Here is a 19,227-nt window from a genome sequence, read left to right as displayed (position 1 = left end):
ACCCCAGGAATAGTGGTTGTCCGAGGACACACACCGACATCACACCGTGCATTACACTCAAAATTTTTAAGTGTTTTTTTTTTTTTGTTGTTGTTTTTTAGCCAACACCTCCAATCTTGTTTCATTGACTGGACTCCAAGTTTTGATAACTCCTGATTCCAATTAGCTTTTGTTGATATAATCAGCTGCTTCACCTCCTTTCTCTAACCTACACTATGAATGTTTAAATTATGTATTCAGCATGGACAAGAACAAAACAAGGATTTGTGTGTTATTAGTTATAATAGATTGTGTTTGTTCATAATTGCCACTTAGATGATAATCTGACTACTGTATATTTTAAGATAAATATATACATAAATGGAGATAATTCTAGATGGTTCACTTTATTTTTCTTGGCACTTTAAGAAAAGCTACATTGTACAGGTCTCTGTAATTGCAGTTAACGCAAGTGACCATAAAAGTCCATCAAATGCCAGTTAGAGGACACATTACAGAACCAGTGACTTCTTTTAATGTACTGTACATAAGATTAACTGAAGAGCTCATGACACCTGTCAACATGACCACTTTCCGGCTCATATTACATGATGGGTCAGACCACACACATCTTCATTCTGACTACACACATCTTCATTTTTATCTCAACTGCACACCTGTTATGTGACTGCATCTTGCGCAGTTGCGCTGTGTATCATGGTGAAAAAATAGTAGGCATCTCCAGGACCACATTTTGCCATGATGACACACACACACAGTCTTACAATGTGAAAATAATACCAGCCCTGCTGTGATGGATGGTAATGAATCAATCTCACAGTCTTGGTCTGACATTTATTTTACAAGTGGTTTAAATTTTTAGGACTTGACACTCTTATTTGTGATATTTGACAAATGTAATATGATCTCTGAGGAGAAATGACTGTGTATATATAGCTTTGTTTTGACTGGCTTTCAACTCCTCCTTGCATATTTTAATAACAGCTTAATAGTGCTCATCTAATACTTACTCACCTACATGGTGACTGTATTGTATTATAAATTGATTTCTGGTTTTGATAATGCTGCAGAGCTATATTATACACTATTGTACACCTGGTATATCTGAAGGTGGAACCACAAGGCTTTAATTCACCTTTGATGCAATATCAATATTTGTATATGGTCTCAGTCTCAATTTCTTTGTTTTTCAAAAATTAATAAACACGTTATTGTAACATATTTCTGAAGCATTTCATGTAATTTCGCACAAGTGATGAATATATACCTAGGAGATCTGGACAATAGTGTGCAGCTACACATGGTGCAATTCAGAGAATTGGTTCTGCATTTTCTAAGTGAAAACAGGAAAAAGAGCGATGAGATCACAGTAATTTGTGTACATGCTGATGTCCACTTCACTGGAAATGAGCTGAGAGGAACTGGTAATTGATTCAATTATCAGAAATACAAATACCAAGTCAAAAGTTTGCTAGATCACCGTTTTATGTTTGATTTTGATATGCTTGCAAATTGTAAGCATGTCATTTGAGGTCATTCTTGAATTAAGTTGATATAACAATATGTCTGCATGTATATGTATAACACAGCACATATGTGAACATTTCCACTTCAGATAAAGACATATCATCTCAGTCTTTATTTTTGAAACTGTTTCCTTTCACAGGAAACAAAAACCCACAAACGTTCAACTGTGGAGCAGCAGTGGAACATGACACGCATATCATGAATCATATGATCTCTCTGTCATGTACAAACCATACTAAAGCTTAAGTAGGTCATGATGCTACACAAAGTTGTCATTAGTCTACTGATAAGTCAATAACCCATAATGGCAATGTAAAAACATGTTTTAGATTTTTTTTTTCTAAAATATTTTTAAAAAGTGCATCCTCTTTACTTTAATTATCCTAGAGCTGTGTCTACAAGTTGATTGGAGTTCGCCTGCTGCAAATTGAAAGGACTGAACATAGTTTACTCAACACTGCATGTCAGGACAAAAACCAAGTCATGAAGCCCAAGGAACTCTCTGTAGACCTCTGCGATGAAATTGTGGCGAGGCACAGAGCAAGGGTATAAAACTATTTCTAAAGCTTTGAGTGTTCCCATAAGCGAAGTGGCCTCAATAATTATGAACTGGAAGAAGTGTGGAACCATCAGGGAGGTGACCAAGAACCCACTGGTCCCTCTAACAGAGCTTCAAGGAGAATCTGCTGGAAGGACGACCATCCCACCAGCACTCCATTAATCAGGCCTTCATGGTAGAGCAGCTAGACGTTTAAAGGACTCTGGGAGCATGAAGTAAATGAGTCCCTGTTGTGTGAAAAGGGACTACCACAGAGGAGGAAGAAGATAATCTCAGGTGCCTTGGACATCTTCCACCTCTTCCAGCACCTTTAGTAGAGAAGCTGGTCTGGACACAGATTAAAAGAGGAGAGATAATTATGGAGACAAAAGTAACTGTCTGCACAATATGAGACTTGCAAAACAGGGCAAATGTTCATGCAAAACTTGTTTTTTTAATCTGCATAAACTTGATCTTACTAAACTGGACTTGAGACAATGAGGAAAAACTTTACCTTTACTACTTGCTTGTGTAAATATACTGGTTGCATTTTTCTACAGAAAGTTTTTTGTAAATCAGTAGCTCTTTTACTTGTTTTTGTGTGCAAATGCACTATAGATATGTGTCTCAAATGTTTTAGTCTATTTCAATAATGATTTTTTTTCATCTTCAAATAAAAAGAAACTCTATGGAAACTTTGAGTGCAGTCATTTTGTAGTACTTATTAATCACAACTTGTAAACAAAATCAATCAGTCTATAAAAATGTATACAATGCAGCAATTACTTTATTTTTTAATGTCTTGCTAAATGGAAAACAAAATTGTAAACATAACACATTTTTATAAACTGTTTGAATATCAGTAAGTAAGTTAACTTCTATTGGATAAAATGGTTAAGGGACTGAACTAATTTAAGTTATTAATTTAAGTTTTACAGTCTGTTTGGGATGAAGCCTGTTACTGCACAGATGATAATGACACATAAATTACATAGCATTTTCAAAAGGATTATATAATATCTATATGTACTTTTATCATTTCAAGGAAAGTAATGGCTGTGATAACGACATAACATATGTCTAAATCATTAAGTGTTTAATTTTACAAAATGAAAACAGGTGACTTGACTTTCCATTTTCCTTCTTTACGGTTTACTCCTATAGTTAACAGTCTCAACCTTTTTTTATTCTAAACAATATCAACACACCTTAACTACTAAACAGCTTTAACACCCGCTCCTTCTCTTTCTTTCCCTCTTCATCCCACTTCTTTCTCAGACGCCTATCTTCTCGTCTCTCACCGGCAGAGTCAAGTCGCACAGATTGGCTGAGTACCGTCACATGACCAGTGCCGTAAAGGCTAGAAAAGCTGTGACAGTTAAAACAGAAACGATCCGTCAAATTTTTTTTTTTTATCATTATCAATCATTTAAAAGTAATACGTCCAGGTCCGGATAGGACGGCATCTGGGCCGTCCGCCTATGAGTGACCTCTCGGTTAGATGTTAGGTGACGTTACGCAAGCAAACAAAACGGTGTTGTCTTAATCAAAGCACTCAGGGATACTTTCGCTTCAAGTGACTAGTTGTTGAATAGTTGTTGTGCTGTTGTAACGATTCATTTCCGATCTGCAGAGCTTGGTTCAATGCCTAACACAGCCCTACACTTAAGGCAGGTTCTGGTAGCGTAGCTTGCGTGGTCGGACAGGGCGCAGCCATCTTTGAGACGCGCCGATTTCGTAATCCATGACGCCGGTGACGCGTTGCGCCGCCGCAGCTCTGACCGGCTGTTATCTCATGTTCCTGTTTTTGTGTTTCAAGAGAACCACTCATCAAAAAATCCCAACAGTCGACTCTGTGCTTACACCTGCCGTGTGTGTAGACTATTGGACAAGCGGTTGTCGAGAAAATCAGACAGACAGACAAAAAGAGAGACATGGAAAAATGGAAATTTGTTAACCCAATATATAGTGTCTGATTTTAATCAGTCAGTAAACAATACATTTGTTATAATTTCAAATTATTATCGTGGTTCCCTGGCTCTAAGACCTTATCAATTAAAGTTTATATAGGTCATGTTTAGCCTAAATGTTAAATTGTGAGTTATTTGATATTAAAGCCATATACCATAAGGCCTAAGAGCAGACATGTAATCTTCATCTATAGCCTGCTTCCGGTGACAGGAAACAAAACCCACAAGCGTTAAGAGCAGCAAAGTCAGAAATGAAAATACTCCCATGTAGAAGTTGACTCGCACTGATGCTGTGAGCATGATGGCGACGGGACTTCTTCTTCTTCTCTGTCTGACTGGTCATGCGATTGCCAAAAAGTCACCTGGTAAGAAACTTTGAGGACTAACATTTCAAATTTTTAAATTATAGTCAACTTATAATGTTTATAACAGGTGTTAGCTTTTTTTGGATGTGTATCTTTTGTCACAGCGTATTGTTTTCCATTATGATGAGGCTATTTTATGTGTAATTCATTTTTATGTTCATAATTTTAGGTATTAACTATCATAAACATAAATCTTTACAATTGAACGTTGTATGAGTGATTTTAGTTATAATTTTGATAACTTTTCTGAACATAAATCCAAGAGTAGAAAGGAGCGAACAGCACATGTGTCTTGAAATATGATTAGATTTTAACATTGTAAATAATCAATCACTTGTATTATCAAAATGAATTGAATTGTCACTTTAAGATAGAACCTTGCTTCCTAATAATACATAAATTTCCCTTTACGTCATTTTGCATCCATTTCCTCATTGTGTGTGTGTGTGTGTGTGTGTGTGTTTGCGCGCGCGCGTAGCTTGGTTTTACTGTATTCGTGGGGCCCCATAATACTTTAGGAGTCCAACAACTTTGTGTGGACCAAAATGCTGGAACCCACAAGTTCAAATGGCTGTTTGAGGGTTGAGACTTGGTTTTATAGTTAAGGTTAGAATTAGTTTTAGGTCAGGGTCAGGCATTCAGTTATGATGGTTAAGGTAAAGGGCTAGAGAATGCATTATGTCAGTGACAGGTCCCCATGAATATAGTAAGACCAAAGGTGTGTGTGTGTGAGAGAGAGAGAGACAAAGAGAAAGAGGACTTCCATTTCATTTCTGTAGGTTTAAGGACTATACATGAGTGTAACCCTGATGACCTTTGGTTAAGTGTCTTCATGAAACTGTTCTGTTGTTCTCTTGTATCCCTGACAGATGTGGACTGTTTGATTGTGCATCTGAAATATATTAGCTGTACCTGGAATAAGCCGGAGCTTCCAGAAGTCAATTACACCTTCCAGAGCCGGTTCGTAATTTTGTGACAGTGGTAGTAGTTGATCATCTAAATAAATAACACATTTCCTGGTGGTGACCTTTCTAAAATGAGCAGTGCCGAAACATGCTATAAAAACTTGCTCTTTGTGACAGCAGCACCAACATTAGTAGCACTTGGAAACACTAGGGGGAACACTTGTCTATGGTCACTTTAACAGTGAAGGCTATTTATGAACTTCTTTTGGCCTGAAATGCTCTTAAATGTAAGAGAGGTTCAGAGCTTAAAGCTGGTTAAAAGTAGATCTTGGATGATGATTACGGTACACTTCTGAGACTTCTGTTTCGGAATGAATGTACAACATAGCTTTAGACATGATGGTCATGATATTTCATCTGAATCAATATAGTTCAAAATAGGGGAGTTCCACCCTTTAGATATTCATATTGAGATAATTTTATAGTCATTCTCAGCCATTTTCTTTGGTATTATTCTGTGGTGCAAACAATAATGAAAGTTGGTGTTGATTTTGTTTGCAATCACTTTCCATACGCATAGTTATTGTCTGTAATTGTCAGGCTAAATTCTCCTTAAATAATTTCTCTGACTAACAGCAGAATTTCTTTTCTGCTCCTGTTTATTTTTTTTTATTTTTTTATTTTTTTTCCATTTCAGCCAATTTACTACTATTGCTACTATTTTCTGATTATGAAGTGGTTCGGTGCTACATTTACAGTTGATGTGACTGCAACGTTTTCTTTGCTTTGTGAGTGACTGACTAAAGAGTGATTTCAACACAGGTTCTACAATGACAAAGAATTCAGTAACTGTGCCGAATACGTGTCAGAGAACAGCGTCAACACTGGATGCAAACAACCCTACGAAAACCAATCCAAAAGGTTCAACTCATTTTACACCAAACTGACACACGGCAACCAGACTATTGATAAGGAGCATGGTCTGAGACAAAAAGGTATGCTTATTTCCTGGGTTGCTTTTTAAACACCTGGGCTTTTTTTTAAACACTTACTGGTGCAACACAGCTATAACTTAAACCTATAGTCCTCTTCCAGGAAAAGAAAAACAGTGCTATTATTTTGACATAAAAACAGGCTGTAAGAAATATCAAAATATTTTGGGATGTCTTCCCTCTTGTTACCACACTGTATATTGTATTCTCTGTCATTAAATGGCTTGTCTCGTCTCCAGTCCAGTTATATCCACCTGTAAACCTGACTGTCCAGAATGGATCCGACTTAAACCTGTGGTTTTACTGGAACCAGACTGCTTCAAGTTGTGTTGAGAGTGAGGTTCGCTACAGGACCAACAACAAGAAGTGGGAGGTAAGCAATTTTGAGTAAACAATCTCATCCCTCGTTTTCATTCTTTACTTCATTATCTTTTTTTGGCCTCCATTCCCACCCAGCTGCTTCCTCAACTCCATGTTATTTTCCACAGTTGAATAAACTCATCAGTGGGAGACAGAATTTCTGCATCAACTTGCCCTCCAGCAGTTCCCGGTATGAGCTGCAAGTGCGAAGCAGAATGGGAAACAACTGTGGAGAGTCTTTATTCTGGAGTAACTGGTGTGAGCCTGTGGTCTGGGGACACAACAACAGCACAGGTAAAATTGCATGTACTGTGTGGTATATCAAGTAATCACTGACGTCTACTGGCAGCCAGTAGAAACTGCAACATTTCCTACTGAACAAGTCTCCAGCACAGAACCAATATCTGGGCAATTTGTCAAAAACATCGTAAAGTTACAGAGGAGCAACTGGCTGAATGATACAATAATTATATGAACAATTAAACAAGAAGAATTTTACTAGATTATGACATAATTGATATCCATCTCTCTCTCTCTCTCCCACTCACAGACACTAATCAAATAAATGTGTCTGCATGGACTCCACTTATGTACGTGGTGGGTGCTTTCACCCTCATCCTACTGGTCACAATGTTGCTGCACCATGAAAGGTGGGTTGGCCCCTATGTCATGTAAAAATGGTGGTCGTTATAGTGTTATAGTATACAGAGTATATAGAGTAGTGTAGCGTGTCAGCAATGTGAACTCATTTCTTCAGTTATTCATTAATTTTGTTGGGTTAACAGTTTGTATTATGCAGTAAAAAATGTTAATTGTCTAAAGCAGTGGTTCTCAAAGTGGGGTCTGGGGACCCCCAGAGGTCCTTGAGGGGCGTTCCATGGTGGTCCAGCAAAAAGGAGAATAATTTATTTTCACTATAATTCCCACCATAAGTAGCACAACGACAGCATGCATGACTATTTTGATCATGGGTTTCAAACGCTATCTGTAAAAAAAACATGTAAAAGCAAAATTCTTATCAGATGGGGACCCTGTGGCAAAATCTTATGAAATGGGGGTCTGTGGTCTAATCTTAGTCAGTTTAGGGTCCTTGAGGTGAAAAAAATTGAGAACCACTGGTCTAAAGTAGCAGTAAATGGAAGTGATGATGGGAATAACACTCATATTTCTAATACATTGTTAGTTATTTTGACAACCTCTTCCATTACTCAGTGACAGAGCTGAAGAGTTACAGGGAACAAATGTAATGTAGATGTCGCTGTAGCTGTTGTTGATATGATCATAGAGTAAGAATGTGCCTACCTCCCATACAGGCTGAGAATCATCCCCATCCCTGTGGTTCCCAAGCCATCCCCAGTCTTTAACAACATCGAGGTTAGTAGCATCCAGCAGCACCATGTCTTCTCCCCCGACAAAAAACTACTGCAGTCATCGAAAGAATTAAATGATACAGCCATGTTAGTGGCCACATGAGACTGTACTTGTAAGCAGGTATAAGACTTGCCTCGTTCACCATCTTATTGTGTCAGCATGTTACCATTTGCTAATTAGCTCTAAACACAATGTACAGCTGAGGCTGATGGGAATTGCATTGGTCAAACTGGAAAAATTTCAATTTTGACTCAGTAAGAGTGCTTAAAAAGTTAAAGGATCACCAAAGTCACTGGTTTTCCATCTTCTAGGCGCCATGAATATCTGTACAAAATTTTACTCCGATCCATTCATTAGTTGTTGAGGTACTAGACCAAAAGGGGGAACAACCAAACAACAAATTGATATAGCCATGGCAAGTACCATGCCACTAGCGTGGTTAAAACATAAACACTGTAGAGTTTTAAGACAGCCTATTAATATAAATATTTAAGGTCTAGGTCTCTCAAACAATATGTCATACATTGTTTATGTTTCTTTAAGGATTGGCTTCAATTCTCCAAAGGCCTGAAGGGGAATTTTAAGGCTAACTACAATGAACACGCCTGTCCTGTTCGTGAGTACTGCTCAGTCTCCCAGTCCGACAGCGAGAGCTCTGATGGCTCTGCCTTCTCTGTCACCACCGACCAAACCGACTGCTCTGTCTCCATGCCTGTGAACCAATCAGAAGACCAGTCTACCACTTCCTCCTCTTCCAGCTCTGCAGTTCTTGTCTCATCTCAGGAGGAGCAACAGGTCTCTGTTTAGGCAGCCTCTCAGTCCGGGTTGGGTTTTCCGAAACTTTACAATCCAGAAATACTTAGATACTGTCAGACACATCTCCTGCATGACTGCAAGGATCAGAAAATAACGTATGAGCTCATAGTTCCACTAATGAGAAAAACCCATATATCATCATGGGGCACTTAATAGCGATCAATTAAGTTAAAGCTATTAGTGTTGAAGGATACCAACCACCAAATGCAGCAGTTACAGATACAAATAAAACTCTAGTTACTAGCTTATTTTACCACAACTGAACTCTGAAGGATTTTGACTTTGATAAAATACAGTTCAAAGTGCTTACAAAGTTACTAATGTATTCATAAACAGCCACTTAGAGATCCTGCCATTTCATTATTTACTCTACCTTTGAGTTTTCACTTTATTGGTGGTCTATTGATTTCTCTACAATAGGAGAACAAATTGAATTTTTTTTTTTTTAAATTCTTATTCCTCCAGTCCTTTATCAAATGTAATTTGACTGGTAAAGATACAGTATGCATGTGTGTTTAAAAACAATATAAATATCAGTTATTCTGAAAACTTTTTTATTATTATAGTATATAGTTTATTATGACAAATATTTCACAAGTCTGAGCTTCATCATTGGGTCATTGTGTACTGACTGAAAAGTTGGAGCTTTTTTGCTTATGAGATCATTACTTACAAGAAGTAAACATATTATTATATTGTATCTTGTAAATGTTAAAGGAATTGGGCCTAAATACTCATGAGGAAAATAATATCTAAAGTGTTGCTTAAAAAACTGTTCTCAATCCAAAACTTCACTATGTTGATAACAGGGAATGTAACTTCAGCAGAGCAGCCACAGTCTTGAGGCCACACTAAAATTGCTCACTGAAAATCTATATAAGAAAAGCAGGACTTCGATAAAACCACTGACCTCTTACCTTTTGCTTCAGTCAGGTATTTTTCCTATATATGCAACTTGGGCATTTCTCTCCTTAAAACAATATGATATTGATGTGTAGTGATATATATGTACACTTTTCATATAGTTAATCTTCTGTAAGATATTATCTAATTAAATACACCACAAAAAGTGCATCCAAATGGACTGGTTTATGTGCTGCACCAGAAATATGATATCAACTTTACAGACTCCGGTACTGCCCAATTTTAGACAAAGTTTTAAAAATGTTTGATCTCATACCATTCCTTGACTCTCTTCGAGTTTGCAAATTTCCCCAGTGCAGTTTAAATTTCCCCACTGTGGGACTAATAAAGGCAATCTTAATCGTTGACTAGTACATTCACTTCATTTCAAGTGTACATTTGGAGAAAATGGCTTGCTCAAGATGCATTTTTTGTTTATTTTGTGATGTAAAACAGAACTGACTGAAGTTATAGTTAATAAATTAGCTATTGCTATTGAACGGAGTGTTAGTTTCACACAGAATTGCATGATGACATAGTGTAATATCCCAATATATTTGACAAAATACCTGGTTGCTAATGTGGGTTATTTTAGATAATTACTCTGAACTATGATAAAAGAAATAATAAATAGAATAAAAAAATACACAGTGTAGATAATGGCAAAGAAGCCAGCATTCATGGTTAACTCACTTAGTGAGTCAGATTTATACTAATATTTTCTAATAAGGCAGCTAATAAATGGGTTCTAAATTTACCTTACAAACTTGTAGCTTTGTTAATAATTAGAAAGAATTTACTGATGGTTAAAAATAAAAATCATGATTGGGTAAGAAAACAACTGCTAATGTTATATTTGTACCTTTGGGGTTGCCAAGTCTATAAAATCCATTTTGCTGGTGTTTATCCTTCTCCAATATGACACTTGTTTTCTCTTTTTAGCTAGCTAGAAAAGGTTGTAGAGCATCTAGAGCAAAATCCATTTTTAACAGCTTATTAACATTTATACCTGCAGACTTGATGGCTTACTGTGTGAAACCAATAATCAATTATTCATAGACTACTATATTAATAACTTCATTATTACCAAATGGAAAGGATAAGCACCATCCAAAGGAATTTTTCACAACCTGGCAACCCAAAAGTGTGTTCTTATGAAGGTCTTCCAATTGCTCCATTATGTATTATTTCGCATTTATAAAAATAAACCCTACAAAACATGCCACGTTAGAAAGTGACACCACATTACAAAATGCTAAAACGCTATATCATAATATTTACATCCCAGCGACAACATTTTTGATTTATAATCCTATAATTTTGAATGTTATCTATCCGAATATCTTTGAATGTATTTTTTTTTTTTTTTTTTTTTAATACTTGGACGTTTTTGAGATTGTAACCTACTGGTATATTTAGTGTTTGTTTCTTACATTCTGTATATCTGACTCAGCTTTGTTGTTCTTGCTGTTTTGAGAAAAATAAATACACCTGTCTATTTCCAGAGCCTCTGTCCCATGACTTGAAAAACTGCAGTGATTGACTTTAATTCAATCTGTCCGGTCCAGTTATCCCTGTGTCCGTTAGAGGGAGCGCAGAGTGTCCCGCACAGCACGGAACTGAGTCAACGCATTTTTCAGATTCAAGAAGGGTAGGGCGCAGGGCGGCTGGCCCCCGCAAGAAGATAGATAAGTCAGCTACTTCCCTAGCTGAACCGATCGGCTATTGCAATCAATTGATGTCTTCAGATGAGATTTAAGATTTCACCGTGCATTTAGTCGCTTTGACACTAATTCGCCGTTGGTCGTCCAAAGATTACAGCCCGACAAAATGACAGAGTCTGCGGTGGCCGACACTCGCCGGTTGAATTCCAAGCCCCAGGACCTGACGGATGCTTACGGTCCCCCCAGCAATTTTCTGGAAATAGACGTTTATGATCCACAAATCGTCGGAGTTGGACGGAACCGTTACACAACTTACGAAGTTCGCATGCGGGTAAGTGTTGAAGCCGCAAGCCAAAATGCCTTGTTGCAGCATTAGCTTCTCTTCGCTAAGCTAACTGGTAATTACACTGTTGTTGCTAGCGTTAGCATGTTTATCCGCTGCGCTGATGTCAACACACAGACCGGGCTGTGACGTTGACCTTAGGCGTTGGGAGTAGCTCAAGGTGGGGCGCCAGTAAAACCCGAGGACCGGGGATTCTCAGCGGCCTAAGTTATGGATTTGGAGGTTGTTTGCTGTAGCGTTAGCAAGGCTGGCATGTAGAAGTTTCGTGAACATAGTAGCGTCTTTCACCATACACGGAGAAAGCAGGTTCATAAATTTAAAGTATAGAGTTAATGTTATACTTTAATGTTTTTAATTAACTGCTATGTAGCTAGCTAAGTCCTGAGACACGGAATGAAAAATTACGATGGACGAATACGTGAGTCCCAGCGGATACCGCGAAGCTAACCGCAGCTTACACTACCACAGTCAGTAAAATAATGACTAATATAACATTATCTGCCTATCTAGTTGTTAAACGCCATGTACGTTTGTCGATAAGGTTAACATAAAACAAAGGTTACTACTGCTCTTTGGTAAAAGTATGGGGTGAAAGTGTAGTGTTAGCTTAGTAGCTGAACGAGGAATGTTATCGGTGTGGGTGGTTTTATGAAAACGGGAGAAATGACATGCAGTAAAGTTTGTCACCGAGATTTCAGTTATTTTGCATATTAATTGATAAGCACGCAGATAATACCAGCAGTGGTTATAGTAAGAGGAGTGGTACATCAAACTTTTCGTCTCTTAGACTGGCAGTTAAGAATATGACAGAAAAAATCACTGACACAGCAAACTTGGACATTTTCAGGAAGCCGATGCTTACACTGTAATTGCGTAATTGCAACTTACTAGGCTGGTCTTGACTGACTCTTATTTTGTGATGTTTGCGGCTATCTCCAGGAAGACTAAGTCCATCATAATGTAAACAAGTTACTGCGTTGACCTCCTTTTTTTCCCCAACACAACATTCATGGTATTGCATCAGAGGTAGGGTCGACTGGGTTAATGTAGTATTTTTAATTTGTATGTCCTCACAACACTGCCTCACAATTACAGACAAACTTTAACAAAGCCAGACCAGTCTAGACACCACCCTTCTCTCGCAAAGCACTGTGTTTCACTGTCTACTGGCTGTCTACATGTTAAAGGATCACCCATTCCATAGCCACTGAAACACTGACAGATAATTGAAAAATGAAATTGGCAATTAGATAAACTAATGCCAGATACACACTTTAAAAACACTTTGAAAGGTAAATTCATAATATGCTTTTGAATTTGAGTGCACACATTTTAACATTCTGTGAAATAGGTTCACTTGCTGGGCATCTTTATATGCATTTCAAAGAAACATCTGACACACTAAGGCTAAATCAATTTAGGTTTTTTTATGCACAGGCAGTTAAACTGTTCATCTCATTTTCCATTGATTAGAAATATCCTTAGGTCATCCTTAGGACTGATAAAATTGGTGTTAAGACAATTAATCCGTAAGACGAATCACAGAAATTTACTGGACATCATATACATCCTCAGTTAAGCAAATATATACACCATTTGCTGCATTTCTTCTTTTATATCACTGGACAGAAAAAGTGGATATCTTTGGGTATTGAGCTGTTAGTAGGACATAAGCAATTTGAAGATGAAACGTTCGCTCATTTCACATTTTTGGGTGAATTTGATGATTTAGTCAGATTATGGTGGTAAAAGGTATTTGTTTTCTCCACCAAACACCTTTGTCTCTTGAGGCTCTTCCACAATACCTTCAGCACTGTCAGTGAGGCTTGGTAGTTGGCAGTTGTTCAGCAAGCCCTGCTCTCACCTTCCGACAGAGACTATGTGCAAATGATTGAGTTTAGTATAAATTAAAGGCCGTTTTGTTTGTATTTTTCTTCCCTGTGTAGACAAACCTTCCCATTTTCAAACTGAAGGATTCCTGTGTGAGAAGAAGATACAGTGACTTTGAGTGGTTAAAGAATGAGCTGGAAAGAGACAGTAAGGTAAGTGAGCAACAATGCCATCCTTCAGGCTGGCAGGTGCAAACTAATAGTTACAACAATCTGATAATTGATAATGTTAGAGTTACAGGTGGAAAACTATAATCCTTATGTAGTTTCTCACATGTCATTAGGATTACGGTTACACTGTTGGCTTTGTCTTCTGCATTCATGTAGAAAAGGTTTTCTGGTGACCTTGATTAACCTCTACACTTCTATGGAACTGGGGCTCAAATTAGCCGATGAAAAATTCAGATTACACTGGATATTTTTCATCTTTACTGTTATTTGTGTTGACCTCTGACGCCTTCAGATTGTAGTACCACCTCTGCCAGGCAAAGCCCTGAAGAGACAGCTGCCATTCCGCGGAGATGAGGGCCTTTTTGAGGAGTCTTTCATTGAAGAGCGGCGATCGGGCCTGGAGCAGTTCATCAACAGGTCAGCCAGTACAAAGACCCTAAATTACACTACATACTTAGTGTTTTTAGGTGTAAATGAAACAAACACATCTGTCACATAAAAAATGGGTTAATGTGGTAAATACGCTAAAGTTATAATAGATTGCTGAAAGAGGAGCTACGAGACAAGAACAGTTTTGTATTATTCTACCACTGAGCTCGTTGGGATGGTTACATCTAGTAAAGCATGTATTAAAGCTCTTATTTTGCTCCTTGCATGTTTTATAGCCACAAAATGTGTTGGCCTAAACATAATTTCACATATTCAGTATGAGTCAGACATTGCCAAAAATGTCTAGCCCTACACAAGGCTTAACCTAATCTGTGTCTGGAAAGCAGCACCACGTCAACTAACTAATCCACAATGGCATTTCACCAACCTCCATGAAAAGCATTTAAAATGAGCAGTGAGTGAATTTTGTCTGTTATCTGTCTGTGTGTATGTTCATGTAGAATTGCAGGTCACCCCTTGGCCCAGAACGAGCGCTGTCTTCACATGTTTCTGCAAGAGGAAAGCATTGACCGTAACTACATTCCTGGAAAAGTACGACACTAGGGTTTACTGAGGGAGATAGGCATTGTGGGGGTTAAACTCTGGGTTGTAGAACGGACCGACTTGCCTTTCTGTTCCCTCACAACTTCTCTGAATCTCTGTCTTTCTCTCTTTCTGCTTTATCTGCCTCTGTTTCTGTCTCTCTCTCTCTCTCTCTCTCTCTCTCTCTCTCTGTCTGTGTATACCATTGTAAAGTCATATTCACTTTATCATGGAGTTAGAGTATGCTCTTCTACTATACATCAGGAAATATTGATAATGTTTCAGACAACTCTGTGACTCCTCTCTCTCTTATGTGCATTTGTTTTATAACTGTACAATAAGGAAAGCACCCCTCCATAGTTGTAATTGTATCGTTAAGATTTGGCTCTGAATCACAACATTCAGGAATTAAATAATGTACGATACATTAAGTCTTTCCTCGATGAGTGTCATATATTCATCATTGTAATATAATGTTAATAAAGTAGAATAATGTCTAAATATGTGTGTTGGCACTAATGTGTACCATAGGGATGTGTGCAGACTGTAAATGAGAGCTGATCCTGTTTTGTTCTCTTTGTTTTTTGTTGTTTTTTTAGGTATGAATGAAGTAAGTTTGCTTTATTTTCTCCTGTCTCTAAGAGCTTTCAGGAAGTCAAAGGTGGTTGCATGGGCACTGCAAAGACCAAAGGCGATAGTTCACAAATACTAAATAAAACAATGCTAGTATCATATATAAATCATGCCAGAGATCTGACAACAATCTGTCATTTTAGCTTGTAAATATACAACACATAGTCCCTGGTTGTCACACAACACAACCGGTTATTCCCAAAAAAACATGTTGGAGACATCGTGGTATGTTGTGAAGGAAAGAACATTCTGCAAGCCAGTTTTGCATTGGCCATTGTCTAGCATGTAGAGAAAATGAATGTAAAATCTCATTGACAGTTGGAGGTTTTTAATTGGTAATGAGTGTACTCGAGTTAATCAGCTGAAACTGGCTTGCAGAAGTTTCTCAGTCCACCAGTATCAGGCCAGTGGAAAGACAAACTACCACTAGTGTTTTGAGTTATGTGAACTATTGTTTAATAGGGACAAAGGACTGTATATCACCCATGACTAAAACTCTTTTTGAAACATTTCTTTCCAAACTAATTCTGATACACTGTCATTATCAACCGCACTAATAATCGGCTGCATGGCAAACTTGCATGCTGTCTTTGCAATATATGTGTGTTAGTCTTGCTGACAAATTAATTTACATGCCTCTAATCACCGTCATGCTGTTCAGTCTGTTGATTCAGGTCAATATTTCCCTAAATTCAGGTTTTTCAAACGTAGCTGAGTCTGTGTTTGAAAAACAAAGCAATCAGTTCCACGATGAAGTAAATATTGATATCCTGCATTTTTATGTTCAAGTTACACCTGTGTCTTGCATCTACCAATTCGATACTGTCTACACTTCATTAGACATGGTTTATGTCTAATGAACTACATCAGTGGAATTTATTGTCTATATTGTCTAAAGCAGCAATAAAAACATGTTGCATTCCACTTGCCACATATTGGTCACTTGAAACGCAGGAAGACAATCACAGCAAAAACAAAAACAAAAAAACATGAAATTGACATAACACATTAGTGAGGCAAACATCTGCATTGCATGATGCTTATTGGTGAAGTTTGATGCACTGCAACCCCTTAGCTCAGGAAATATCTGTTCAGGTCTGACACTATGTCATGATGTATTGCATGCATGCAGACCCATGTAATGTACCATGTTTAGCTCGTATTAAAGCAGCCATCGCAGCTTTTTATTTTTAACCTGCCTGTCTGATCGAGTCAGAGTAAATTACATTCCAGGCCACAAAGTGTTGTCAATCTAAATAGAACGTATTAATAGAGGCAAAGATCTTGACTAATGCTTGCACTCCACCTCCTGACACCAATAAAGAGCAGGAGTCAGCATGCCCAGTTTTATTCTGGGAATTAATTGTATTTTCAAAATATGCCTTTTGAATGAGTGTACAGTTTAAGTCCAGTAGAAATAAGCCTGTCTGCATATTTGTTTTCCATTGTGGAAAACAAGAATACACTTAGACAATTGTTGCAACTGTTCAGTATTTTTGACTGCCTCATCTAACAAAAAAAAAACATTATACAAATAAAAGGATTCATACACCCATAGAAAGTATGCAATTACATAAATCACATATTTGATCATTTTAAAAGTTTAGCAGTTGGTTAAAAGTTATTTTTAAAAAAATAAAAAAAAATTTAAAAAAAAAAAGGGAGAGGGGGCTGTGGTATACTGTATGAACCCATAGTCGTTTCTCATATTGTGATATTTTCTGTGATTATATTATTGTGCATCAGTGGATCTGTTTCAAAAAGCATTATTCAGATCCACTCACAGCTTTAACATGTTTGAATATTGTTTCTCATGTTTACCGTCTGTCTCTTTCTCTCTCTTTTGTTGCAAAGACGATACAGACTGCTGCACCTGCCCCGTGTACATTTATTTCTACATCACGTCATTATAAAGCTGGCGGAAGTGTCAGAACTGATAAGTATCAACGGTGTAGGAAAAACACAACTATTGCTCCCGGACAAAACTTAAGAGATCCAATGTACAAAACATTTGATGTTGTGTCCTCATTCAGTCATTCCACATACTATATTATTTTGAATCAGTCATCAGTGAAAAAGAAAACGTTCCATATATCCTTTTGTCATTTTATCATAGCTAGATTTTTTTTTTTTTTTTTTTACAATGATGGTTATGTTATTCTGAATGTCTTTTTAATTGATTTGATCAAGTTTTAAAAAGGGGTAATTTCTTGCTTTGATTCATGTTTTCTTTTGCTGGCAGAGATGTGATTTTGATAACATCCCAAAATTAAGCAACATGTAGCATCATGAAAAAGACAGCGACACGTCATTCCAGTCAGTATATTTTCCCCTGAGTTTCATGTTCTGTACATGCTCTTAGTCAGGATTGTTTCTTGATTACTTGTTTTAACTCTGCTGTTTTAGTTACATCATCATACCTACATTTGGGCTGCGTGTTGTCAAATCAGCTATTGGGAATGTTAAGTTAGGTAAATAACCATATCTAAGCACTGTGACAAGAGGTTCATTATATGAACAATATTCATTGTTTAAAGGCGTAATCAGCATCTGGTTCATTGATCTAAAATGAGGATTATTCTGCGCTTATTTTCAGCTGTTTTATTCTTTCTATCAAATTATTGTGAAGTGTATTAATACATGTTATCATTGCAGTTCCACTATTGGTGACGAGGAACTTCCTTGTTACTTCTGTCCGCCAATTAAATTTCCTGCTGCCTGCTGTGTCATGTCTTCATGTCTCTTGAGTTTACAGAGGAGAAATGCAAAATCACGAAAACTCAGCTTACAGTTAGTGATTAGTGCGTCACACTGAGAGCCAGTGAGACGGATCAAAAAGAGTCATGGGAGCTGGATGAACGGCTGCAGATTGGCAGGTGACCTAATTTAACAGTGAAATGTAATAATAACATGAATTTGAAAACAAATACAGTATTACACTTTGTATATAGATATTTTACTACATTGTGCTTGTCAAAACAAACAAAAAGTTTTTACTTAGGGCTAGTTAGTAAGGGACTGTGTGAAAATTACTAGTGTAGTGAGAGGGGTCTAAATGTTTTATTTCACTTTGTCAGAAGGCTTCCCAGGCCCTTCCCAGCAGTATTAATGGTTTTATGTTCTTGAACCCACCACTTAGAAAACACACCAAACACCCTCACCACATGTCAAAATAATACAACAATGGTAAATTGGTGCGACAAGTTTCAACCTTATTGTCTTAATGGAACTTGTAATGTGTGCCCCCAATGCAAATATTGATAAAACTAATAAAGTGACCAAAAAAATCGTAGTAATTAAGTACATTTAGTCAAGTAATGTAATTTAATACTAATTGGAAGCACTTGTACATTACTTGACTATTTCCATCTTGTGCAAGTTTATAATAGTAGTCCACAACATTTCAGAGAAAAACATTGTACCTTTTACTCTACAATATTAATTTTTTTATATTTTTTGAGGTGATTAATTAATGAATTATCAGAATCAACAGGAAATTATTTGGTAACTTTTTTTTAATTGACTAATCATGTCAGTAAGCTGCTAAATTTACATTGTTTGCTCAAGTAAAACAAGTAATTTGAAGATGACAGCTTTGGGACTTCGCTTACTTTCACTATTTTTTGGCATTTTATAGACATAAATAACAATAACAAAATGATTTATTGAGAGAAGCAGATTAGTGGATAATAAACTAAATATATATATATATATATATATACATATAATTTTTTTTTTTTTTTCCATTAGCACTAAGTTACAGTACAGTACTAGGTTGAAACACATTATAAATTCAGAGGGGGGAAAT

General features: G+C 37.0%; 2 protein-coding genes across 2 annotated transcripts; both read left to right on the top strand.

Moving 5' to 3' along the window:
- The first annotated feature begins 4,042 nt into the window (after positions 1-4,042).
- On the top strand, positions 4,043-11,253 carry LOC139607957 (cytokine receptor common subunit gamma-like). The gene is made up of 8 exons (XM_071461338.1): positions 4,043-4,400; positions 5,270-5,360; positions 6,128-6,300; positions 6,537-6,670; positions 6,786-6,951; positions 7,208-7,307; positions 7,971-8,031; positions 8,572-11,253. The coding sequence occupies exons 1-8, from the start codon at positions 4,334-4,336 to the stop codon at positions 8,833-8,835; spliced, it is 1,056 nt and encodes a 351-aa protein (XP_071317439.1). The 5' UTR covers positions 4,043-4,333; the 3' UTR covers positions 8,836-11,253.
- A 121-nt stretch (positions 11,254-11,374) lies between these two features.
- snx12 (sorting nexin 12) lies at positions 11,375-18,143 on the top strand. The gene is made up of 5 exons (XM_071461341.1): positions 11,375-11,742; positions 13,701-13,796; positions 14,107-14,231; positions 14,705-14,813; positions 17,281-18,143. Exons 1-4 carry the CDS (start codon positions 11,578-11,580, stop codon positions 14,805-14,807), a joined length of 489 nt encoding a protein of 162 aa, XP_071317442.1. The 5' UTR covers positions 11,375-11,577; the 3' UTR covers positions 14,808-14,813; positions 17,281-18,143.
- The last annotated feature ends 1,084 nt before the right edge of the window (positions 18,144-19,227 follow it).

The sequence above is a fragment of the Trachinotus anak genome, unplaced genomic scaffold, assembly GCF_046630095.1.
Source record: "Trachinotus anak isolate AG129_WGS33_773 ecotype Australia unplaced genomic scaffold, CSIRO_AGI_Tana_v1 ptg000024l, whole genome shotgun sequence".
NCBI lineage: Eukaryota > Metazoa > Chordata > Actinopteri > Carangiformes > Carangidae > Trachinotus > Trachinotus anak.
Note: the sequence above shows the minus strand (reverse complement) of the source record. Positions and strands in the feature narration are given on the sequence as shown.

Bases quoted from the DNA above. Each gene is read 5' to 3' on its own strand.
- LOC139607957 (XM_071461338.1), top strand. From the start codon at position 4,334: ATGATGGCGACGGGACTTCTTCTTCTTCTCTGTCTGACTGGTCATGCG. The intron at 5,361-6,127 runs GTTCGTAATTTT...ATTTCAACACAG, and splicing joins AATTACACCTTCCAGAGCCG to GTTCTACAATGACAAAGAAT. The intron at 8,032-8,571 runs GTTAGTAGCATC...TGTTTCTTTAAG, and splicing joins CAGTCTTTAACAACATCGAG to GATTGGCTTCAATTCTCCAA.
- snx12 (XM_071461341.1), top strand. From the start codon at position 11,578: ATGACAGAGTCTGCGGTGGCCGACACTCGCCGGTTGAATTCCAAGCCC. The intron at 11,743-13,700 runs GTAAGTGTTGAA...TTCCCTGTGTAG, and splicing joins CTTACGAAGTTCGCATGCGG to ACAAACCTTCCCATTTTCAA. The intron at 14,232-14,704 runs GTCAGCCAGTAC...ATGTTCATGTAG, and splicing joins CTGGAGCAGTTCATCAACAG to AATTGCAGGTCACCCCTTGG.